Source organism: Atractosteus spatula, chromosome 6 (genome assembly GCF_055471065.1).
Source record: "Atractosteus spatula isolate fAtrSpa1 chromosome 6, fAtrSpa1.hap1, whole genome shotgun sequence".
NCBI classification, from domain to species: domain Eukaryota; kingdom Metazoa; phylum Chordata; class Actinopteri; order Semionotiformes; family Lepisosteidae; genus Atractosteus; species Atractosteus spatula.
This window is the reverse complement of record NC_142711.1, coordinates 9,503,515-9,524,261: the sequence shown is the minus strand read 5'-3', so window position 1 is coordinate 9,524,261 and position 20,747 is coordinate 9,503,515. Positions and strand designations below refer to the sequence as shown.

General features: G+C 41.3%; 1 protein-coding gene across 1 annotated transcript; it reads left to right on the top strand.

The window, feature by feature from the left end:
• Positions 1 to 93: 93 nt before the first annotated feature.
• Positions 94 to 15,420, top strand: dnajc5b (DnaJ heat shock protein family (Hsp40) member C5 beta). Its single transcript, XM_088919163.1, has 4 exons — positions 94 to 200; positions 9,182 to 9,395; positions 10,581 to 10,755; positions 15,326 to 15,420. The coding sequence occupies exons 1-4, from the start codon at positions 94 to 96 to the stop codon at positions 15,418 to 15,420; spliced, it is 591 nt and encodes a 196-aa protein (XP_088775289.1).
• Positions 15,421 to 20,747: the final 5,327 nt, after the last annotated feature.

The following is a 20,747-nucleotide window of genomic DNA, read 5'->3' as shown; positions in this document are numbered from 1 at the left end:
TAGCACAGGCTTTCTTCCTATCAATCAGATCTTATGAAAAAGGATACTATTTGTTGTTTTTCTCTCATCAGTTTTAGGTAATGATTATATGACATGGCTGAGCAAAGACAACGCTCCCTGTCCACCTCAGGAGAGGCTCTCTATCAAGTCCTTGGTCTGGAAAAAGGCTGTACCCATGAAGATATAAAGAAATCCTACAGGTTTGTAGCCCAAACACAAAACTGACCTGGCAGCTTCTTCACCTTGTTAGAGACAACAGATGTCTTACAGTGAATGCTTTCCTTTCTGAGATTTTTAATATTAATCAGTTATACAGTTACACAAAGTTATACAGAACATCCTCCTTCTGTTCAGGCTAGCTAGACTTAACGTAGACATCACCAAAAAAACCTAAATAAATGCTCATAATGACCTCCAGCCTTATTTGAAAAAGCTTCAGTGCAGAATTTGTTCTACTTCAGTGTTCTTGGGAGCTGCTTGGTTTGAACCCTCTGGTTTCTTAAAAAAGTGTTTAAAATTCCAAATTAATTTTAAATGTGTTTATTTAACAATTTAAGTTGAAAGAAGTTATAAATAAGAACATATCAATTCGGCCCATGTAATCTAAGCAGACTTAGAGATAATGGCTAATGGCTAATTGATCTCAGGATCTCATCCAACCATTTCTTGAAAGAAGTCCGGGTTTTGGCTTCAACAACACGGCTTGGTAGCTTGCTTCAAACTCTGCCAACCCTTTGTGTATGAATGCACCTCCTGTTTCCGGATGTAATGCAATTTCACATTCAGTAGCTTGTTCTTCTGACCTGTGTTTAGTCTATCAATTTTGATTATGAAGAAGTCCACTGGGTTGCCTTTTAGGATTTCTATTACTTGAATCAGGTCCCATCTTTATCTTCTCTGTTTGAGAAGCCAGTTCGTTTAGCCAGTCAGTGAAGGACATCTCTTTAAGATGGTATGTGACTGTATCTGATGCCTCTTCTCTGGAATGATTCCATATTGACAGCATTTCTTTATATTGTGCCAACTAGCACTGTTCACAGTTCTCAGTACTACAAGTTGTTTTTGTACAATTTTAGCAGCCATTGATTAAAATTCTATGCTTTTAAGTATATATCTTAACATGTTATTTCTTCTAACTCTTCCATCCATCCATTTTCTTACCACTTCATCCAATTCAGTGTTGCAGGGGAGCTGGGCTCTATCCCAGCAGACAATGGACACAAGGCAGGATATAACCTCGACCAGTCCATCGCAGGAGTCACTCACAGACACAAATACGCACACACTCACACCACGCCCAGTTTTCCTAGAAAGCAATTGACCTACTAGTATGTCTCTGGGCTGTGAGAGGAAACCAGAGCACCCAGAGGAAACCCACATGAACACAGGGAGACCATGTGTGTTATTTCTGGTAAATGGGACTGTTTTAGTCAATAAACAAGAATCTAGATTTTACACAAATTAGGAAGAGCAGTGGTCCTTATACAGATCGCTGTGGTACACCACTAATTACATCACCACAGGTGCTCCGTTATCTTTCCATTCATCAGTACGTAATCCACACACATGCCTCTCCTTGGATGCCTACCTCCTATAACAGGAATTTTAGTCTTTTATGTGGTTTATTAAAGCCCTTCTTAAAAGACCTCACATAGTATGGTCTTCATGTGTCCATTACTTTTGTTGGTTATTCAAAGAACTCTAAAAAGCCATTTAAACAAAACCTACCTTTTCTAAATCTATGTTGGCCCCTTAGGAAACACCTGAATAGGAATTTGAAAAAAGAACCTTTGGATTCTAAATCTGATGCTCTTCTGACCGAGCTATTTTGGCTCTGAAAAAGTATATTATATATATACCTAATTATAGTAATAGTTTAGTATAAGTAAGTAATAATGCTTCATTTTGTTAATTTTAAGTGTGTAAATAGTAGATAGACCAATACAATGCAAAGAAATATATCTATGACCAATACTGCCAACAACAGTTTCTTGCTAGGTGGCTTACTGTAAGTAACAAGAAACAAGTGTATATGTAAAATAACTTTATTAATAATTTAGTTCAATAGAAAACTAGTAGTAAAGGCAATGTTGTTTTTTACATACTCTCTATGCTTACCTTGCAACTCGCTTGCAATCTGCTTGAAAACTGAGATGCTTGCACCCATTATAAAGGTCTTTTTATTGCCATTTTATGATGCATAATTCTTGATCTTTGTGAAAAGAGCAAATATCATTTCAATTGTTTGGACAAACCCTGACTAAGGTGGTGTAGAGGCATAATTCAATTGGTTTGCATTATGGGCTTATCTTGCCTGGCTAGGAGAATGATGATCTGATCGTAAGAATGAGGGTGCTTTGTGAGGAATGAAGCAGGGAGCTGCTGCAAGAGTGAAGATTGGGAATGGGGTGGAGGGACGAATTCTGAAATGAAACTGGGTGAAAATGTGGAACTGGGTAAGCTGAAACCGTCAGAGGTGCAGTATATGGAAATGGTAAAGAATAGGATTTGACATCCTCCGTAACTTTTGTTTGAAATGTCTTTTGTCCTTACCTCCTTCTCCCCTTATATTTGCTTTCCAGGACAGTAGTGTTTATTAAATGAGTAACATTGTACTGTAAATCTGTTTCCGGTTGAGGGGAAATGCATGTCTGTCTGCTGCTACTCTCACCAGTTCTCAATTTTCAAGTTTTTATTTGCTTAATACCTCGATTTCTATCTTTCTTTCTCCATTTTATTGCTTTTTAATGTAGTTTATAGATTAACTGCCAACTGTAGCCACTGTCTTACTGCTTTATTATAAATCTAAAAGTTGAATCAGCTAAATTCTTTTATTGATTATTCAGGCAACATAGGAAATGATTCAATGTTATTCGTTTGTTCACAAATTACAGCAGCTTTTTTTTGCATTATGCCAAGGTAACCATCTTCTGGAAATCAATAAAACAATTCAAACCTCCTTCTCAATTCTTGATTTTGACAAAATAGACCCAAACTAGAAAATGGAGCTGTCATCTCTGTAAACATGTAAGATTAGACCTTTCAAAATCACACTAATTGCAGTTAGTAAGAAACGCATTCATTAAAATGACACCATGAGTTCAGTTCCAGACCTTGGGAGCTCCTGGATCTGTATGGAATTTTGTATGGCTTCCCCGTTTCTGTGGGTTTCCTCCAGGAGCACCAGTATCCTCCCACAGTCCAAACTGCTGATAGGCTAATTGATTTCTGGGAACACTGGCCCTGGAGTGAGTATGCATGTTTGTGTCTGTGTGTGCCCTGCGATGAACTGGCGTCCTGCCAAGGGTGTATCCTGCCTTGTGCCAGTTGCTTGCTGGGATAGGCTCCGGCTCCCCCACAACCCTGTACCGGACAAAGCGGTTTAGAAAACGGATGGATGGACCCATGACTTTAAAATATTAATGAAACGGAACAGATGGTGTTCTTTCTTTTAAGGTTTTAGTCCTAAAAATACTATTTTATATTAATAAAGTATCATACTGGCTGCTGTTCGGGAGCAGTCCTAGAGGAAGCATGAAAAATGCATTTCCGCTCAGAGGAAATAACATAAAACAGACTCTTCTTCTGTCACTACAGGGATTTACTGACTCCAGAAAATTATTTCATCTGGAGTCGTAGAGTTAGTTGCCAAACTTGAGAATATTCCAAACTTTCTATAGTGTAGATGTTGTAGCGTTCAATGTATATTGCAGGCTACACCAGGAATTAACTTCAGTAACTTGTAAGAAAAGAAGAAGAAAGAGTCGAATTATTTCTTTGCGATTTCAGTTTGAGATTTTTATTTTTGCTTATTTTTTTAAGTTTTTAAAGAGAATCGGACATAATGTACCATTCTCAGAAGCACCTGATGTATTTCTTTCATGATTAGTTTTGTTAAGCACACACCACAGGCAGCTTTTACTGTCTAAACATTTTTTTCTTTTTACATTTCAGCATGGAATTAACCTCTACATGTTTCTTTGCTGCATGTTACATGTTGATGCAGCACCCACTGTAGTTTCTATAAAACTGTGCAGTGAAATAAAAAATCATTTACTTACACATATAAAACACATGAAAACAAGAAACAAACTTTAAAATGGATATTCACCTATGTCCTTCTAGACAGGAACTGGATTCAAAATCTCTCGTTTTCATTCTCCTAACTTTTAGTTATGAACTACTTCCCAAAATATGAAAAATCACTCTGGAAGAAAATTAAATAAGTAAAACTCCTTTGTCCTTGATTCATTACTACAAAACGTGCACATCACAGTTTTAAAAAACTCTTCTCATTAATGTTCTTTCAAATGGCTATTTAAAATGGTTTGCATTAAAAAAAGCTCTTCCCGGTGATCTGTTTATTGCTAATGAATATTTAATCATTGCAGTAATTACATCTTTTTGAAGTTTATTATTTTAATTAGAAATTAATATGCAACTGTACACACAATGTAATAAAACGTTGAAGAGCAATTATTATTTTTCTCAAGTACCACAACAGAAAACAAATTATATTAAACAGTTATGTTGATTTAATGCTTTCTGTAAATGAAGAACATTTGTAACCCCTAATCCCACTGAGCAACAACTCTGCATTATCATCATTAGTAATTCTAAAGTTCAAATTTATTGAGATGAGAGATGGTTATTTTGCATTTTGGTTATCCTGGAACATCTGTCACATCTACATGTCTAACCAAGCTCAGTACATTGTTTTTGTCTTTTCCATATCTTCTTTCTTAATTTGTTAAACTAATGTACAAGGAATGGTACAGATAGGTGTCAGAACAATGCTAATAGGTCCCAGATGTCTTAAACTGGTTTGCAGTCAGTTGAAACTGCTGCGGTTTTTTTTTACCATACCTGTACACATCTAGATACTTGATTTGTGCCTCTTTTTGTTGGTATAATTGAGAAGGTTATTAAAGAAAACACAGGATTGTATTTATCTTTATCACATTTTGTTCCTTGAAACCAAATCAGCCAGTGCATGCTAAAAGTTTTTAGTACCGTTTAGCTCTTATTGTTTTCCTAAGAGGAGCCAGCATGGATATAGCAAAGGTAGGCCTGTTTAAATAACTTGTTAGAGTTCTTGGAATAAGCAATAACAGTAATGGGCATTATTTTCCAGTAATGGAAAATATATGGGGTATATTTTCAGAAGAGAACAAGTAAAGGTTTATTCGATGCTGATAACAGAAGAAAAGAAACACAACGTTTTGGCTCTGGAGCCTTCTTCGGCTGTGAGAAAGAGAGGAGAGGAAAGTCAGCAGCTTATAAAGCATAGGAGAACAAAAGCTGGGAGTGTAGAGGAGGCGGGAGCAGGGGGGAGGCAGAGTGGGCACTCAGGTGGTGCGAAGTCAAGAGAGGTGAGGAGAGGAGTGAAGTCGAAACCTGCCAATGAAGAGAGAGGATTAAAAAAGAAATGAGTCTGTAGTTGAGAGAAGGAGGAAGGTGTGATCCTAGTTTCAGGATAATTTTGGGTTCGGATGTCTGTCTGCTATAGGAGTTAAGAAACCCTTGTTTGAGAACGCAGACGGAGAGATCAGTGTGATCATGACTGTTAGAGGTGAAATGAGAAACTGTGGGCTTGGAGAAATCTTTGGTCCTCCCAGCCCTGATATGTTCTCTGAAGGGGTCTAAGAGTCTCCTTCCTGTTTCCCCAGTGTAGATAGCTGGGCATTTTCTGCAAGAGATACAGTAAAAAGGGTTGGTGGAGGTACAAGATGTCATCTGAGTGATCTGGAATTGTCCTGAGGGATCTTGAATGAATGTGGTGTTGAATATATATATTTGCAGCTGATGCAGCGAGTTCTGTTGCAGGGGAAAGTGCCTGGTGGGGATGATTGCTGAGGGCGGTCAAGGGAGCTGGGAACAAGAAGGTTACACAGATTAGGTGATCGGGGATATGAGATGATGGGGCAGTCAGAAAAAAGGATGGATGGACAGATCATCCTGTAAGATGGGAAGGTTTTCATTAATGTCGTTAATGATCCTGGGGATAGAAAGTGTGTTAGGGTGGTAGAAAAGGTAGGTGTTAGGGAAACCCTCAGATAATCAACTCAATCAGGAACTCCCAGCCTCACAACCATATCCCTTTGGTGCTTCCCTACCACCCAAAAAAAATCAAATGAAACAGATAGAGACTGACCTATTGTATATTGATTTTTTTACATTGCCTGTCAGATTAAAGAGTAATTGTTTTCTGGAAAAGATATTGTGGGGTGTTCATCTATATTCCTATTTACATCCTCTCTGCCATCTTGTACTTGTGACAATCTGCCCAGCCCCAGTGTCTGTATCCTGGCCAGGGTACATACTGTAACAGCTGCAATAGACTGTGGGTACAGACAGGTTCAGTTCCTAGGTAGGATGCTACTGTTGTCCTCTGTTGTCCCCATTGTTTGCTCCATTAAATGCCCTGCTGTATAAATGGATCTTAAGGTCATCATTGTAAGTGAGAATGTGTCAATTGACTTGCTAGCTTGAATGAAGGATTATACCTTTGTTAAAAATTGTAAGGATAATATCTCTAAGGCTTTCCAAATGCATGAATTTGCCATTTAACTAATTGTTCAACAGAAGGTGTAAAAAAAAGCCATAAAGTGATTTCTGTTGATGACAGTGTACTTGTTACTAGTTTCCACAGTAGATTTGTATGCCTGGAGATCTAAGTTAATGGCAGGAAATACTTCACAAGCTCCTTACTTAAGTACCGTCGCTCGTATCTGCTTGGGGTTGTACTGCAGGCAGTGATAGGACATTAATTATGCAGCTTCTGTGCCAGGGGCTGCTGGGAAGGGGGCTGACAGGATTGTTGAATTCATGCTAGCTGCCTTCGGGTTGTTTATTTCCTCCACCTTAGTTCATTGACCCCCTCTAGGCTGCCCCCCAGCCAGTGTCTGCAAGCCCGCTGTGAGGGAAGCCATCTGCCCCTGTAGCCAGGGCTCCACAGGTGGGCCAGTGGGCTGTGGGAGTGAGGGTGGGAGCTTTTGCCTGCTTATAAATAAATAAAACAACACCAACTGACATAGTTCTTTTTACTTTAGCAAATGCAGGACTGGTGATTTTTGATCATATCAAAAGACATACAGTATCTGCAAAATCTTGGGTATTTGATCAGTAATAGTTTCCTTGTTAATGTGCAGAAAAATGAAGCCATTGTATTATTTACTAAGTTACAGCAGGGATGGGCAACTCCAGTCATCCAGGATGACAACTGCTCTGCTAGACCTCTAGCATCCTCAGCATCCTCATTCTAGCTCTGAACTTATTTGCTTAATTGACATAGTTAATTGGCTAAGACGAGGCAGCACTGTGGAGCTTGTTATAAGAAGGTCAAGAGTTGAAATCCTAGGTGAGACACTACCGTTGTACCCTTGAGCAATGTACTTCGCCAGTAAAATACACAGCTGTTTAAAGAGGTGTAAATGTAAGTCGCTTTTTATAAAGACATCAGCCACATAAATAAATGTATCTACAGACAATTAATGGAGCCATTTCTCCAGGTTGTCGTCATCCTGATGAAGCCACATCACTTAGAGCTGTTCATCTTCGGCACAAATTGCATGTTGGCTGTGTTGCACATTGTGGGTCACAAATTGCACGTTGTGTGGTATTTGTCTTCAATGACTTAAAATGGGTTAAAGCTCCAACAGCTTGGTAGACTTTTCCCGGTCTTGCAATGTTTCACCTGAGCCTCCCAGCCTCAGGACCTGCGTCTCTATGTCTATGGCATGACGTGCGCTTCAGGGTGCTTCCACTTCTCCTCTCACTGAAAGAGGGATTGCACCTCTGTTAAACAGTGAACGGAACCTTGCTGAACCGCTTTGCATTTCGTTTGCTTGGAGGTCATGGCAACGCTTCTCCATTCTCTCTCAGCTCCTGCCTCCAGGTGCCTCCAGTGTCCGCTGCTGTAATGCTCTGCCTCGTATTCTCTCACTGGCTTTTACGCTGCTCCGTTGTAACACGATTCCCTCTGTGGTCAGAAACTAGTGGCTCATCCTCGTTCGGGGGAGAGCGCACTTTTCTCCCCACTCCCTGTTTTACACTGGGAAGGGAATGGGACGAGGTTAAGAAGCTCTGTCTCACTATTTTGCTGTTCTCTGGTGGCGTTTGCTCCGCTGGGCTCTTATAATTATAATAATTGCTCACACTTCTGTAGCTCTTTTCTGGACACTCTACTCAAAGCGCTTTACAGGTAATGGGGACTCCCCTCCACCACCAGTGTGTAGCCCCACATGGATGATGTGATGGCAGCCATAGTGCGCCAGTACTCTCATCACACACCAGCTCTCAGCGGGGAGGAGAACAGAGCGATGAAGCCAGTTCAGAGATGGGGATTTGGAGGCCATGATTGGTAAAGGCCGGGGGAAATTTGGCCAGGACACTGAGGTAACACTCCTACTCTTTTCGAGAAACACCTTGGAATTTTTAATGACTACAGAGAGTCAGGACTCGGCTTTACGTCTCATCCGAAGGACGGTGCCTTTTTATGCAGTATATTGTCCCCGTCCCTATACTGGGGCATTAGGACCCACACCGACTGCAGGGTGAGCGCCCCCTGCTGGCCCCACTAACACCTCTTCCAGCAGCAACCTTAGGTTTTCCCAGGAAATCTCCCAACCAGGTACTGACTAGGCTCAATCCTGCTGAGCTTCAGTGGGCTGCAGGGTGATATAGCTGCTGGGTATTTTAGGACAATAAAATAACTTTTTTTAACTTGCAGTTAATTTAACTGCAGTTTTTTAACTTGCAGTGCAGGGGAAGTTTTAGGAGGAGTCTGTACGGGAGAATGACTAGAGTTACAATGGTTCTGCGTTGCAGAGTGATAAAGCTGCAGTACCACTGATTGTGTGGTAATTAAAGTGTGTCTAAACGAACAGTGTCCTTCAGTCTTTGTTGATTGCCAGCTGCCCTACTGTTTTCACCAGGAAGGCTTGGAGACCTTAATTAAATGAGGGAAGCAGAAAAAAGGACACATCAGATCCTGACAGAATCTCTGGCCATTAAATGCCTACTTAAAGTCAGTCTAGCCCCCAAGCCACTGCCCTGTACTCACTTTTGCCACTCTGTGACATAAGCTGAAAAATGAGCTCATTAAACTAAGCAGTGAATATGCTTTTCAGTGATTAGATTAGCACACATGGTGAGATGCCAGTGTTCTCTTTTCTTTCAGAAAACTAGCTCTGAAGTACCATCCAGACAAGAATCCGGAGAATCCTGATGCTACGGACAAATTCAAGGAAATAAACAATGCCCACTCTATATTGAGTGACGCCACAAAGAAGAACATTTACGACAAGTATGGTTCCCTGGGTCTCTATGTGTCACAGCAGTTCGGAGAAGAAAATGTTAACACATATTTTATGCTTTCCAGCTGGTGGGCAAAGGTAAGATGTCCTGGGAATATCATCGAAATTCTAAAAGTGGACAACATTTGGGATGTATTTTAGAGGAATCCCAAAGGATAAAAGATAAACCAGGGCTGTCCAGGAGAAAAGTATTAATAAAAGGGAAAAAAGTATATTGTTAAATTAATAGAATTCCAAGTGGTTATTTCGCCACTAGATAGTGCTGAATGCATCTTACAATATTCCAGATCCTTTCACTGGTAATGTTTAAGTTCAATTCATCACCACAATAGAGAAACAAATCACAAAGGCTGGGGCATAAAAGTGTCCTGTCCAAATTTCCCACAAACAAAAATCAATTTAAGTTCAAACACTGTCACAACCTTATGTAGAAATAAATCCACAATTACTCATCACCAAAAAGACAACATGGATTTGACCAGTAGTGACGCAGATGATATCCATCTTTATTTGATACACAATTGAGAATATGTCCTTAAAAAAACTTCAGAAAGAGGCATACGTGAATTCTACAGTGAGATTGTTAATGAAGCAAGTTCAAAATGAGCTTGAAAGCTAAAAATGAAAATGAAGTGCAAAATTAAAAAAAAGGGTTCTTGAGAAAACATCTGAAGGAAGATGTTTCTCACCAATCCTATGTGAGTTTATTTCCAATCAAGTATGCAATTTTCCTACCAGGTAAGGCCAGTTCCATGTTTCTACCAATTTGTCTTGTCAAAGGACAGCGCAAAAGCTGTTTAACTTAATTCCGGGTCAGGTTTTCTCAAAAGATCTGGCATAGCTCGGGATTTGCTGTGTTATGTCCCGGCGGAGAGCAGTGTTGGAAAATGAACAATAAGTCAAGAACTGGGGCCCCTCGAGACAGGTGGAGTATCGCACTGGGACAGCTGAATCCAGGCTCATTGATCTCTGTGTGGCTCCGCGATGCAGCCAGTGCCTGTCATTCTTGAGATCAAGTAGGGAGCTGCGTCAGCAGGCGTAGGCTGCAAAGGAACGAGCTAAAGGTTTGTTCCATGCTGAAAAGAGAAGAAAGGCAACACAATGTTTCCCCTCACACCCGAAGAAGGCTCCACAGCCGAAACGTTGCGTTTTCCTTCCTTCTCTTTGCAGCAGGGAATAAACCTTTGACTCACTCTTGAGATCAGAGCGCTGCCTGCCAGTCCCCCCTCGCAGTTAACCGCAGTCGGCCTTGCTGTCGCCCAGGGTCTCTTTGCCATCTGCGGCCTCCTGACGGGCTGCTACTTCTGCTGCTGCTTGTGCTGCTGCTGTAACTGCTGCTGCGGCAAGTGCAAGCCCCATGTCCCGGGAGAGGAGGACCCGGACGGCTACGTGTCCCCGGAGGACCTGGAGGAGCAGATCCGCACGGACATGGAGAGAGGTGAGCGCCGCGCCCCAGAACGCACTGGCTGTGTGACCTTCGGACCCCGTGAAGCCCAAGGACGTCATGTCTGTATACACATCCCCATCCAAAAGCTCTTCCGTGAGCTGTTTTATACTAATAATTCTCACACTTATATAGCGCTTTTCTGGACACTCCACAGGTAATGGGGACTCCCCTCCACCACCACCAATGTGCAGCCCCATCTGGATAATGCAACAGCCATAGTGCACCAGTACACTCACCACACACCAGTTATCAGTGGGGAGGAGAGCAGAGGGGTGATAGGGATTAGGAGGCCATGATTGGTAAAGGCTGGGGGAAATTTGGCCAGGATGCCAGGGTAACACCCCTACTCTTTTCAAGAAATGCCCTGGGATTTTTAGTGACCAAAGAGAGTCTGGACCAACAAATGACAGCACCTTTTTACAGTATAGTGTCCCCATCACTATACTGGGGCATTAGAACCCACACAGACCCCAGGGTGAGCGCCCCCTACTGGTCCTGCTAGCACCACTTCCAGCAGAAACCTTAGCTTTCCCAGGAGTCTCCCATCCAGGTACTGGCCAGGCTCACACCTGCTGAGCATCAGCAGGCTGCCCGTTGTGAGCTGCAGGGTGATGTACAGTAGCTGCTGGCTATTTTAGGAGAGTTATCATGAACGGCTGTTTTTTTACTTGCACTGCAGGCGACATTTTAGGAGGAGTCTTTTCAGGAGAATGACAAGAGTTAGTCATGAACAATGACACAGTGAAAACAACTACAGTGTGAAGTTATTTTTGATTTGAATCTGATGCTCTGTTGGGGTCCAGCAAAAGGTTGTATTTCCTTTCTTAAATAATAACACCCATGTGAAAACAAAGAATATAACAGCTCTCTGCTTTTTTGCTGTCACTCCACTGTTTCTCTAAGCATCAAAATAATTGTCACTTGGTTGAATCTCAGGGAGGCGGCTTAGTGTTTATCATTGATACATAACCTTGCAGAGCAAGGTGGTGCTATCTGTGTGGAGCTCGCATGTTCAACCTGGGTTCACATGGGTTTCCTCCCACTGTCAAGAGATGAACTGGCAGGTTATTTGGCTTCTGAGACAATTGATCCCAGAGTGTGGGTGTGCATCTCTGTGTCCGTGTGTGCCCTGCGATGGACATTCCATCCAGGGGGTATTCTGACAATAATTCCAAACAACTTTCACAAGGAGCTCTTTCATAAAAAAAATTTTTTTGCAGAGACAGCTTCTGATGTCATAATACATTTATAAAATCACAGCTTAGTACGTTAATCGCACTTCTGTGTTTTATTTTTAATTTTTTACGGTCATTACCAATTTATTTTAGAAAAGGCTGTAAAACATTAAACTTTGATGTCACAAAGCTCTGATAAAGATTAAGAGTGTTTTTCCCAATAGACAAAGTCACCCAGTTAATTAGCAACAATATAAGCTACTGTAGGTATTTCTACCAGATGCCAGGATGTGACATATTGTTTCTGGGCCACTTAGCTGCCTGTCTGCAGTGGGTCTCCACAAGCACTGATGACTACTTTATGTGAGTCATTAGTCAAAATGCATTTTTGTGCGAGTTATTTTCAGTCATTTCACAAAAATAGAAAAGCTCACATGCTGTTACACGTTTAAAATATGTCAGATTCGCACCGTTTTTTTGCCAAACCATAAGATAAACATGCAGGACAGTTGTGTACAAAGATATCCCTGATAGAGAATGTATATTGAAAATAACCCTCAAACTACCGAAAACATGTATGAAAAATACGTAACTGTGAAAGAATATTAAAATCCATTGCCATAAAACTAACCTGTGTCCAACGGGTACGCTCCCTTCTCTAAATCTTGTCCTTACAAACAGAATACGTTGAATCTGGTTCCTTCCACCTTTTATTATAATGCATCTGTTAAAAAGAAAAAGAAAATCAGACTTGGGAACATCTCTTGTTTATTTTATTCAAGAAAACAATACAAACAAAACCAATCCTTTTTATGTGGGAGGAGTCTGGCTAAACTTTTCTGCAAATTTCAGGCACAACCTAAGTTTGCGTTCACATCATTCAAGATGAACACCTTGAGAACTGCTTCAGAAAGTCAAGGTTTTTCACACCAGAAAGGCAGGTACAAACTGCCTTGTACAAACTTTATATAGACAGGGTCCTGAAAAATGAAGAGGTCTTTGAAATTTTCACTCGATGTGGCATTTCACATGCCTAATGCATTGCTTTTCTGTGGTTGGTGTACTGGAAGAGATGATAGACACAAGTGCCTCTCTCTAGGTGCAAAACTAAGTCATGCCATGCCATCCACTTAACACACACTGATATAGCTGGAAAAAATAGATCAGTCCTTTTAATCGATTTTACAGAAGGCAGGTGTTTCACCCATCTTGACGATCGTGTTTGCTCATCTCTTGTGCTTAAGGGGCCGGAGAGGCGCTTTGAGAGAGCAGTGGAAGAGGTTTGAGAGGCACTCAGAAGTCCTTCACAAGCCCAAGTTTCCATTCACCTTGGGTTTAATTATTCGTTAAAGACTTACCAAAAACCTTCCTAGGTTCCTAGAAACCTTTCTTTCTTGATAAAACCCCATTTTTCTTGAGGTTCCCCTGAGGTTCTCTCAATTGCTTGAAGTAAGTCATTAATCATAAAGTTATAAAGGTTATGAATTCTTTTATTATTGTTAATTATTGTTTTAAAATATTAAATCAAATAATAATCCCTTACACTTCTATAATGCTTTTCTGGACATGCCACTTTAGCCCTTTACAGTTAGTGGGGACTCCTCTTCACCACCACCAATGTGTAGCCCCCACCTAGAAAATGCAGCCAAAAAGCGCCACCACAGTGAGGAGGAAAACAGAGAAACGCCCGTGGATTTCTAATGACCAAGGAGACTCAGGGCCTGGTTTTTATATCTCATCCGTAGGATAGCACCCTTTTTACAATACATAAAGATCCCCATCACTATACTGGGGCATTAGGACCCACAAAGACTGCAGACTGAGTGCTCCCTACTGGCCCCACTAACACCTCTTCCAGAAGCAACCTTAGTTTTCCCAGGAGGTCTCACATCCAGGTACTGACCAGGCTCACACCTGCTGAGCTTCAGTGGGCTGCCAGTTGTGAGTTGTGGGGTAATATAGCAGCTGACATTGTTAGCATTTTAATGTATTTTTTAAATGATTATTAAAAATTCGCTAAAGCATGTGGCACTGGACTTTCCCCCCGACATTTCCCCTTTCACCCTTTCTCACCTTTTTCCCTTATAAAAACGAGGGAGAATTCCCACTGAATTTTCCTTCTCTTCACCCAGAGGATGCTCTCTCCCTCTGTCTCTCAGTCTTCCCAGCTAGGTCACCTGCTCTGTGACTAACACACCCCACTTGAGATGTTCAGGGTGTTGTTGTACAGCAATGGCTCCTCTTCATTTTCTTCTAGTCTCTATATCTCTCTTGTACTGTGGACATGTGGGGAATGACAAGGGCGTAGCATAAGAGCTGTACTGTAAAGCTATAGGCTGCATGCACAGTTTTCACCTGTGCTCTGCAAGTACAAGGATTATTGCAGTGAGCAGAACTGATTCAAAACTGACCATTCCAGACTACTGGGATCCATCATTGTTAATTCTCATTCTTTAAGGAGAGAATTATTTCATATTTCAGCAAAGCTTAAATGCGCTAATTTTACATCGCAAGGTTCAAATACTTGTCATTTGGGCCAGCATGATCTGGTGACACATTTTCCACAATTTCCCTTCTGCTTGTGTGGAGACGCTCTTGCAGACAGATTGCCGGCTGCCAGCTTGTGGTATTTAAACAGATGCTTCCGATGAATCAATCATTGCTCCCTGCCAGTGGAGGGAGGACAGAGGCCCGAGTAATGAATGATGTCTCGTTCCCTAGCCTGTCATGGAGGTACCAGCCCTTGCTGAGTCTGTGGAATCCCGCTGCAGTTCGACTGTTCTTCTTGCCAAATGGGAGCACAGAGTTACAATGCTTGTATATTGAGTGCCTTAGATTCCTGAAAGAGGGCAGCCTTTCTGTTGTGGGGACCACACTCCACATTCTAAGCAGAAGGTGATATTCAGGTGACAATTTAACTGACCCATCCTTCCTCAGGGCTTCGGAAAGAGCTGGAATTGAACTCAGGCCCCCAGCGCTGCAAGGTTGCAGTGCTCAGAACTGCACCACCCAGGACTTTACCTCAGAAATAAGTTACAAGGAAAACAACAGCACAAAGTTCAAATCCATTTTGTGATTGAGTCTCTCAAGGTTTCAGTGGTGTAACTGAGAGCTTGGCTAGAACAAAAAGCAGAAGGTGGGTGGGGCTACAGTACCCAGGACCTGTATTACATTATTACAGATATTATATTACATTATAATATCTTTATGACATGCATTATAACAAGATATGCTATAATACACTTTACACTATAGCAATTTCACTGTTATACTGTGATATTGCAATATACCTACGGTAGTTACACTCCAATTACTGCGCTAATAGCTAGTCCTCTGGTCTGCTTTCGTCTGAGGCAAGCTCTCAGGAGCGTTTTTTGCATTCACAGATGGAGACACCCCCATTGTGCTTCAGCCAACGAATGCCAGCGAGAAGACCCAGCTGATAGGAGAGGCGCGCCGCAGTTACCAAACCAGCTCCTAGAAACCAGTGTGAGACAGAGACGGGGATAAAGGGCTCAGACGTCCTTTACTTCTCGGTGGGCCAGTGGTGTCGATTTAGCAGGACCAAACAGCAGAAGCAGGATCTATCCTGCCTGATGACTAGTGTCTGTAAATAGAAGGTGTGCTTGATCTTAAAATAGCATTTTAATTAGATACTCTATACTTCATTTCCGGGCCCTGTCTGTGTATCAGTGACTCAACCAACAAACTGAAAAACATGCTTTTACATTTTGTGAAAAATGAATGAAATTCTAGTTAGGTCTATATAAAAGAATCTATTCCGAGCCCTTGTTGGGGGGTTTAAATGAAGTTGAGATGAAAAGATTAAAACAAGTAGTTTTTGACTCTTATCTGGAGAGCACCAGTTTCACAAATCCTTTGTAGATCAGTCTTTTTCATGCCTAGCAAACGACTGTAGTCCAAGGAGTCAACAAAGCAATTCAAGTCTTTCCCTTTATTTAAAGAGTAGAAATGGTTTTCAAGCACAATAACAGCAGGGCGACTCACCCTTTTTGGAGCAAGCTAATAACAGCTTAACCTCATCACACAGGAGCCCAGCTACAGTAATTAGTGACCCTGTGCCTAACTGGAAGTTTAATTTTCTCACCACCAGAGCAGGAAAGAGGAATCTCTAAACTTTAACAGACAGGGTTATGGTGGGTAGAGGATTCTTAAAACTCTTGGCCCAAAACATATTGCCCTCTATAATCCTGCCCCAAATTCTGTCAAAACTTGCTTCACAGGTTACAGTGAAAAACGTTACACATGACACATCTAGGTAGGGGGTGTGAAAAAACTCCTTGTTAAAATATAAATGTAATTCACCATATTTGTACAGTATTTCTTACAACAATTTCATACAAAGGGCAGCAACATATTTAACATGAAACCTCTGCTCTGTACAAATCTAATTTAAAGTTGTTTACTCTTGACAGGCTGTAAGGCTCCATCTTAAACCAATGTTTTCCATGTGGTATGTTTGTCAGGTCAGCCAGAAACCTTCCACGCATCCTTCTCTATCCAGTTTCAGGAATTTTATTTATTATAGAGGAACAAGCTAATCAGTCTTTCATTCTTTTCACAAAATAAGTGTATAAATCAATTTATGTGATTTGTGGAGATAGTTCTCTAATGTGTGAAGCAATGCTTAAGTGTTTTACTTTCAGCATTATTCCATGTATATATTTATTTTTCTCATATAAATGTGAATAAAGGATCTGGGATTTCTAGATAGTATTTCTTAATCCCAGAGAGCTCTGTTGTTGTTCACGTTGCTTCAATTCATAATAAACATAATAAATACTACTTCTTTGAGTCACTATTTTTTGAAATTTTAAGAATTAGAATTTTGCCTAATTTCATAATATCTTTGTAACTTCACACAACCTAGGAATTAAAACAAATGTACGTATATGATTGACAAGGTCTGTGTTGGAACATTCAGATAGAGTTCCATATAGAGCATTATTCAATAGTTCAGACCCAAATTAGCCCTAATATTAATACTGGTCATTCCTAACTTTTGAATTTGAGTTCCTGCTATTTCTTGATTCTAGCTGAAATGATTCCTTTCGGATATTAAAACAGGAAATTTGTTGTATTTCCCTTGGAAAGCTACCTTAAGTCTTCATGTTCAAGGTCTTACAAAAGCAACAATTGCAGAGAAACTAACTTTAAAATTCCCACACAAATGACAGACGCAGAAGCACATCAATGTAGACCAAGGTATGAATGTTTCATAGTAGACCTAAGCAAAGAATTCAGCTGACTGACAGGTCAACACTGACAGTGACGCTGCCAGTTATCGCCAAACGTGGCAAATGACACAGAACGGTAATGAACATTTTAGAGCCTGGGACAGGGAATCTCATTGGTGTCCCCAGTGTTTCTTTTACACCTAATGCTTGGGCATTGAGTAATGATCAGAGTTCATTGTGCCTATATACTGGCATAGTATCTTGAGAGCAGCCAATCAGCCCTAATTTGCACGATTTTAGGAGGCAGTGGGAAGTGGATCCCCTGAGAACACCCAGGGAGAACAGACACACTCAGCAGAGACAGGCACCCCAGCCTGGACTCGACACAGGGACCCTGCAGCTTTGAAGCAGTAATACCCAGCACCACGCCCCCTTCATGGGCCAGTCTCTAAAAGACGACACAGAGCTGTGGGGACTCTCGTAGGGAACGGCAGGAGAATCCAACTGGGCCGTACGGACGGTTCATTTCACGTTACCCTCTTCGTACAGTATGTTCATGGGGTTCAGGGAAAAGCAGGACTTCCCAAGCAATGGAAAGCATGTGTAAAGCATGAGCACAGAATTTTAGGAGGACTTGTCGAGGTCAAGGGGGGGTGAAGGTTTTGGCAATTGTGTTTACAGCTAAAAAGCTTTTAGACAACAACCACTGCAGCCTGAAAGCCTGTGTTTCAGGAGTGGAGAGTCCTGCAGGTAGCGTTTGATTAGCAACCACTTAAGAAATCAGAGACATTACTCTTCTACTAACATATTCGGACAACACATTTATCCAATTGACATTTGCAGCTGTTTATACATCTTTGTCTTTGATTTGAACAATGGGGGTAAAGTCCATTGCTCTAGGATACGACAGCTCTGTCTCATGAAAGATTTGACCCCACAACTGTCTTGTTATAAACCAAGAACGCTAATCACTGCTCCCCATTGTTGCCTTGTCATACTCACTTTCAATTCAGTAATTAAGATCAGAGATAGGACACAGGGGGACTCAAGGGCTCTGGATGACTGGAGGCACCGATCCCTGCTGTACCTCAGTAAATAACATAATGGTTCCACTTTGGTTCCACTTTATTTAAGTGCCGCAATTAGGAAATCGTGACTGTGTAAGTACACAAGCTTTGGTAGATATCTTTTGAGTCCCAATGCACCAATTCTGTAACGTTTTGTGTTTTCAGAATTAAAAACAACTTGTTGCTTCATTTGATGTGAGTCAACATTGTATGTTCATAATTACTACGGGCTTTTTGTTTAAATATTGTAGGCAGATGTACAGATGCATCTGCCTCCAAATTTATTTATGTCCTCGATAAAGTGTACTTGATCGTCTACATTTTTGGTCAATTTGGCTGAAGCACTTGTATAACAAGAACGGTGCTTTACAATGCATAATTCACTTGCTTTTTCTTTCATTATTCATATGTATGAAGACACAGTACTGTCCACAGTATCGTCCTTGCCTCACATCACCACATACAAAAAATAGTGGTGCCAAACATTAAAATACAGCCTTTACAATCAAATAAGTGATCACACGGATCTAGTTTATTTAGTGGGTGGGCAGTTCTGAGCACCAATGCCACAAAGGTGTGGAAAGAAAAACGTGAGATGGCAGCAGTGAGCTTAAACATACACTACTGTAGTTTGTCAACACATATCAGCTATAACCCAGAGTGGGCAGGTGGGCATCATTAAGGTGGTTCACTATCACGCCATTACCATTATGGACACCTTCTCGCAACTTCGTGTTCTCGTTTTAAATTAGTTCGTTTATCAATCCAATTTCTCACCACTTAATCCAACAGGGGGTCGCTTGGGAGCCGGAGGCCCCGTAGCTTGCATAGTAACGGCAAACCCTTGGTTTGACGGACTTCACTTAACAGATAAAAAACGCTAAAAAACAAATATGTGTCTAAAATCGGAAATACCGGACTTTCCTTGCAATAAAATACACAGAAATATACAAAAATAATAAAACAATACCATTTGTACCTCACACCTTAAACAGGTGTAATGAATATTAAAAGTACCCTATAGGCTAAGGTTTAGCAATATAGGCGGAACCTACAGTATATTGTTTCCTCACGGGACCTATATTAGTGTTGAAGTGGAAAAAAAAACCCTGTGCGAGTGTTTGTCCGAGTCTCACCAGTTGTTCGTAAGATGCACACACAGTTCAAGTCAAGGAAGTTAAGCCTGACAAAGTGAGGTGGTCATTGTTGTAGACGCAGCTCCGCTTGAAACCCAGGATAGGCAACTTTCCTTGCGATGGATGTTGTTTCTCTTTCGCATTGTAACGAACTCCCCCCGTGCGGGAGCTCACTGCAGCGGGGTGTGTTAGTCACAGAGCAGGTGACCTAGCTGGGAAGACTGAGGGAGAAAGCATCCTCTGGGTGAAGAGAAGGAAAATTCAGTGGGAATTCTCCCTCATTTTTATAAGGGAAAAAGGTGGGAACGGGTAATAGGGGAAATGTCGGGGGGCATTTCAATGTCATGCATGCTTTAGCGACTTTTTAAAGATCATTTGAAAAATATACATTAAAATGCTAACAATGTCAGCTGCGATCTCATCCCGCAGCTCACAACGGGCAGCCCACTGAAGCTCAGCAGGTGTGAGCCTGGTCAGTACCTGCATGAGAGACTCCTGGGAAAAACTAAGGTTGCTGCTGGAAGAGGTGTTAGTGGGGCCAGCAGGCGGCGCTCACCCTGCGGTCTATGTGGGTCCTAATGCCCCAGTATAGTGAGGGGGACACTATACCGTAAACAGGCGCCGTCCTTCGGATGAGACGTAAAACCGAGGTCCTGACTCTCTGTGGTCATTAAAAATCCCCGGGTGTCTCACGAAAAGAGTAGGGGTGTTACCCCGGTGTCCTAGCCGGATTTCTCACTGACCTTTACCAATCATGACCTCCTAATAATCCCCATCTATACACTGGCTTCATCACTCTGCTCTCCTCCCCACTAATAGCTGATGTGTGGTGAGTGTACCGGCGCACTGTGGCTGGTGGGGCTGCAGATTGGTGGTGGTGGAGGGGGGCGCTTCGAGTGGAGTGTCCAGAAAAGCGTTATGTGAGTGTAAGGAATATTTATTATGATAATTCTGTAAAATGCAGAAATGATAAAACAAGGAAAAAACTAAAATTTAGTTTGAAATTCGGGAATATAAATGGATTTTGTGTTTTCTATGCTATGATATGCGAAATAAAAAGCCTGTGTCTTTATGATAAACATATACAGTGTAAGTCCATTAAACCGAGAGTTTACGGTATAAACATATTCAAGAATCAGAAACAGATTGAATTATTTTTTTTACACAAGCAATGTCCGAGCACAAGAAAAATTAAAAAGGCTCAATCTACTGAAAAGAAATCAAACCAGTGAAATGGCTTGGTTTAACATACAAGACGCAATGAATACTTGAGATCAGCAGTTGTACCTGAATCGAAGTTACGGTAGGAAATTTAGGAAATTCAACGAGCTTCTTTGATAAATGTTGATTAAGGTATAATTAAAGAGAACAAGTTATTGTATTTAAAAAAAAAAGAAAAAGTTTAAC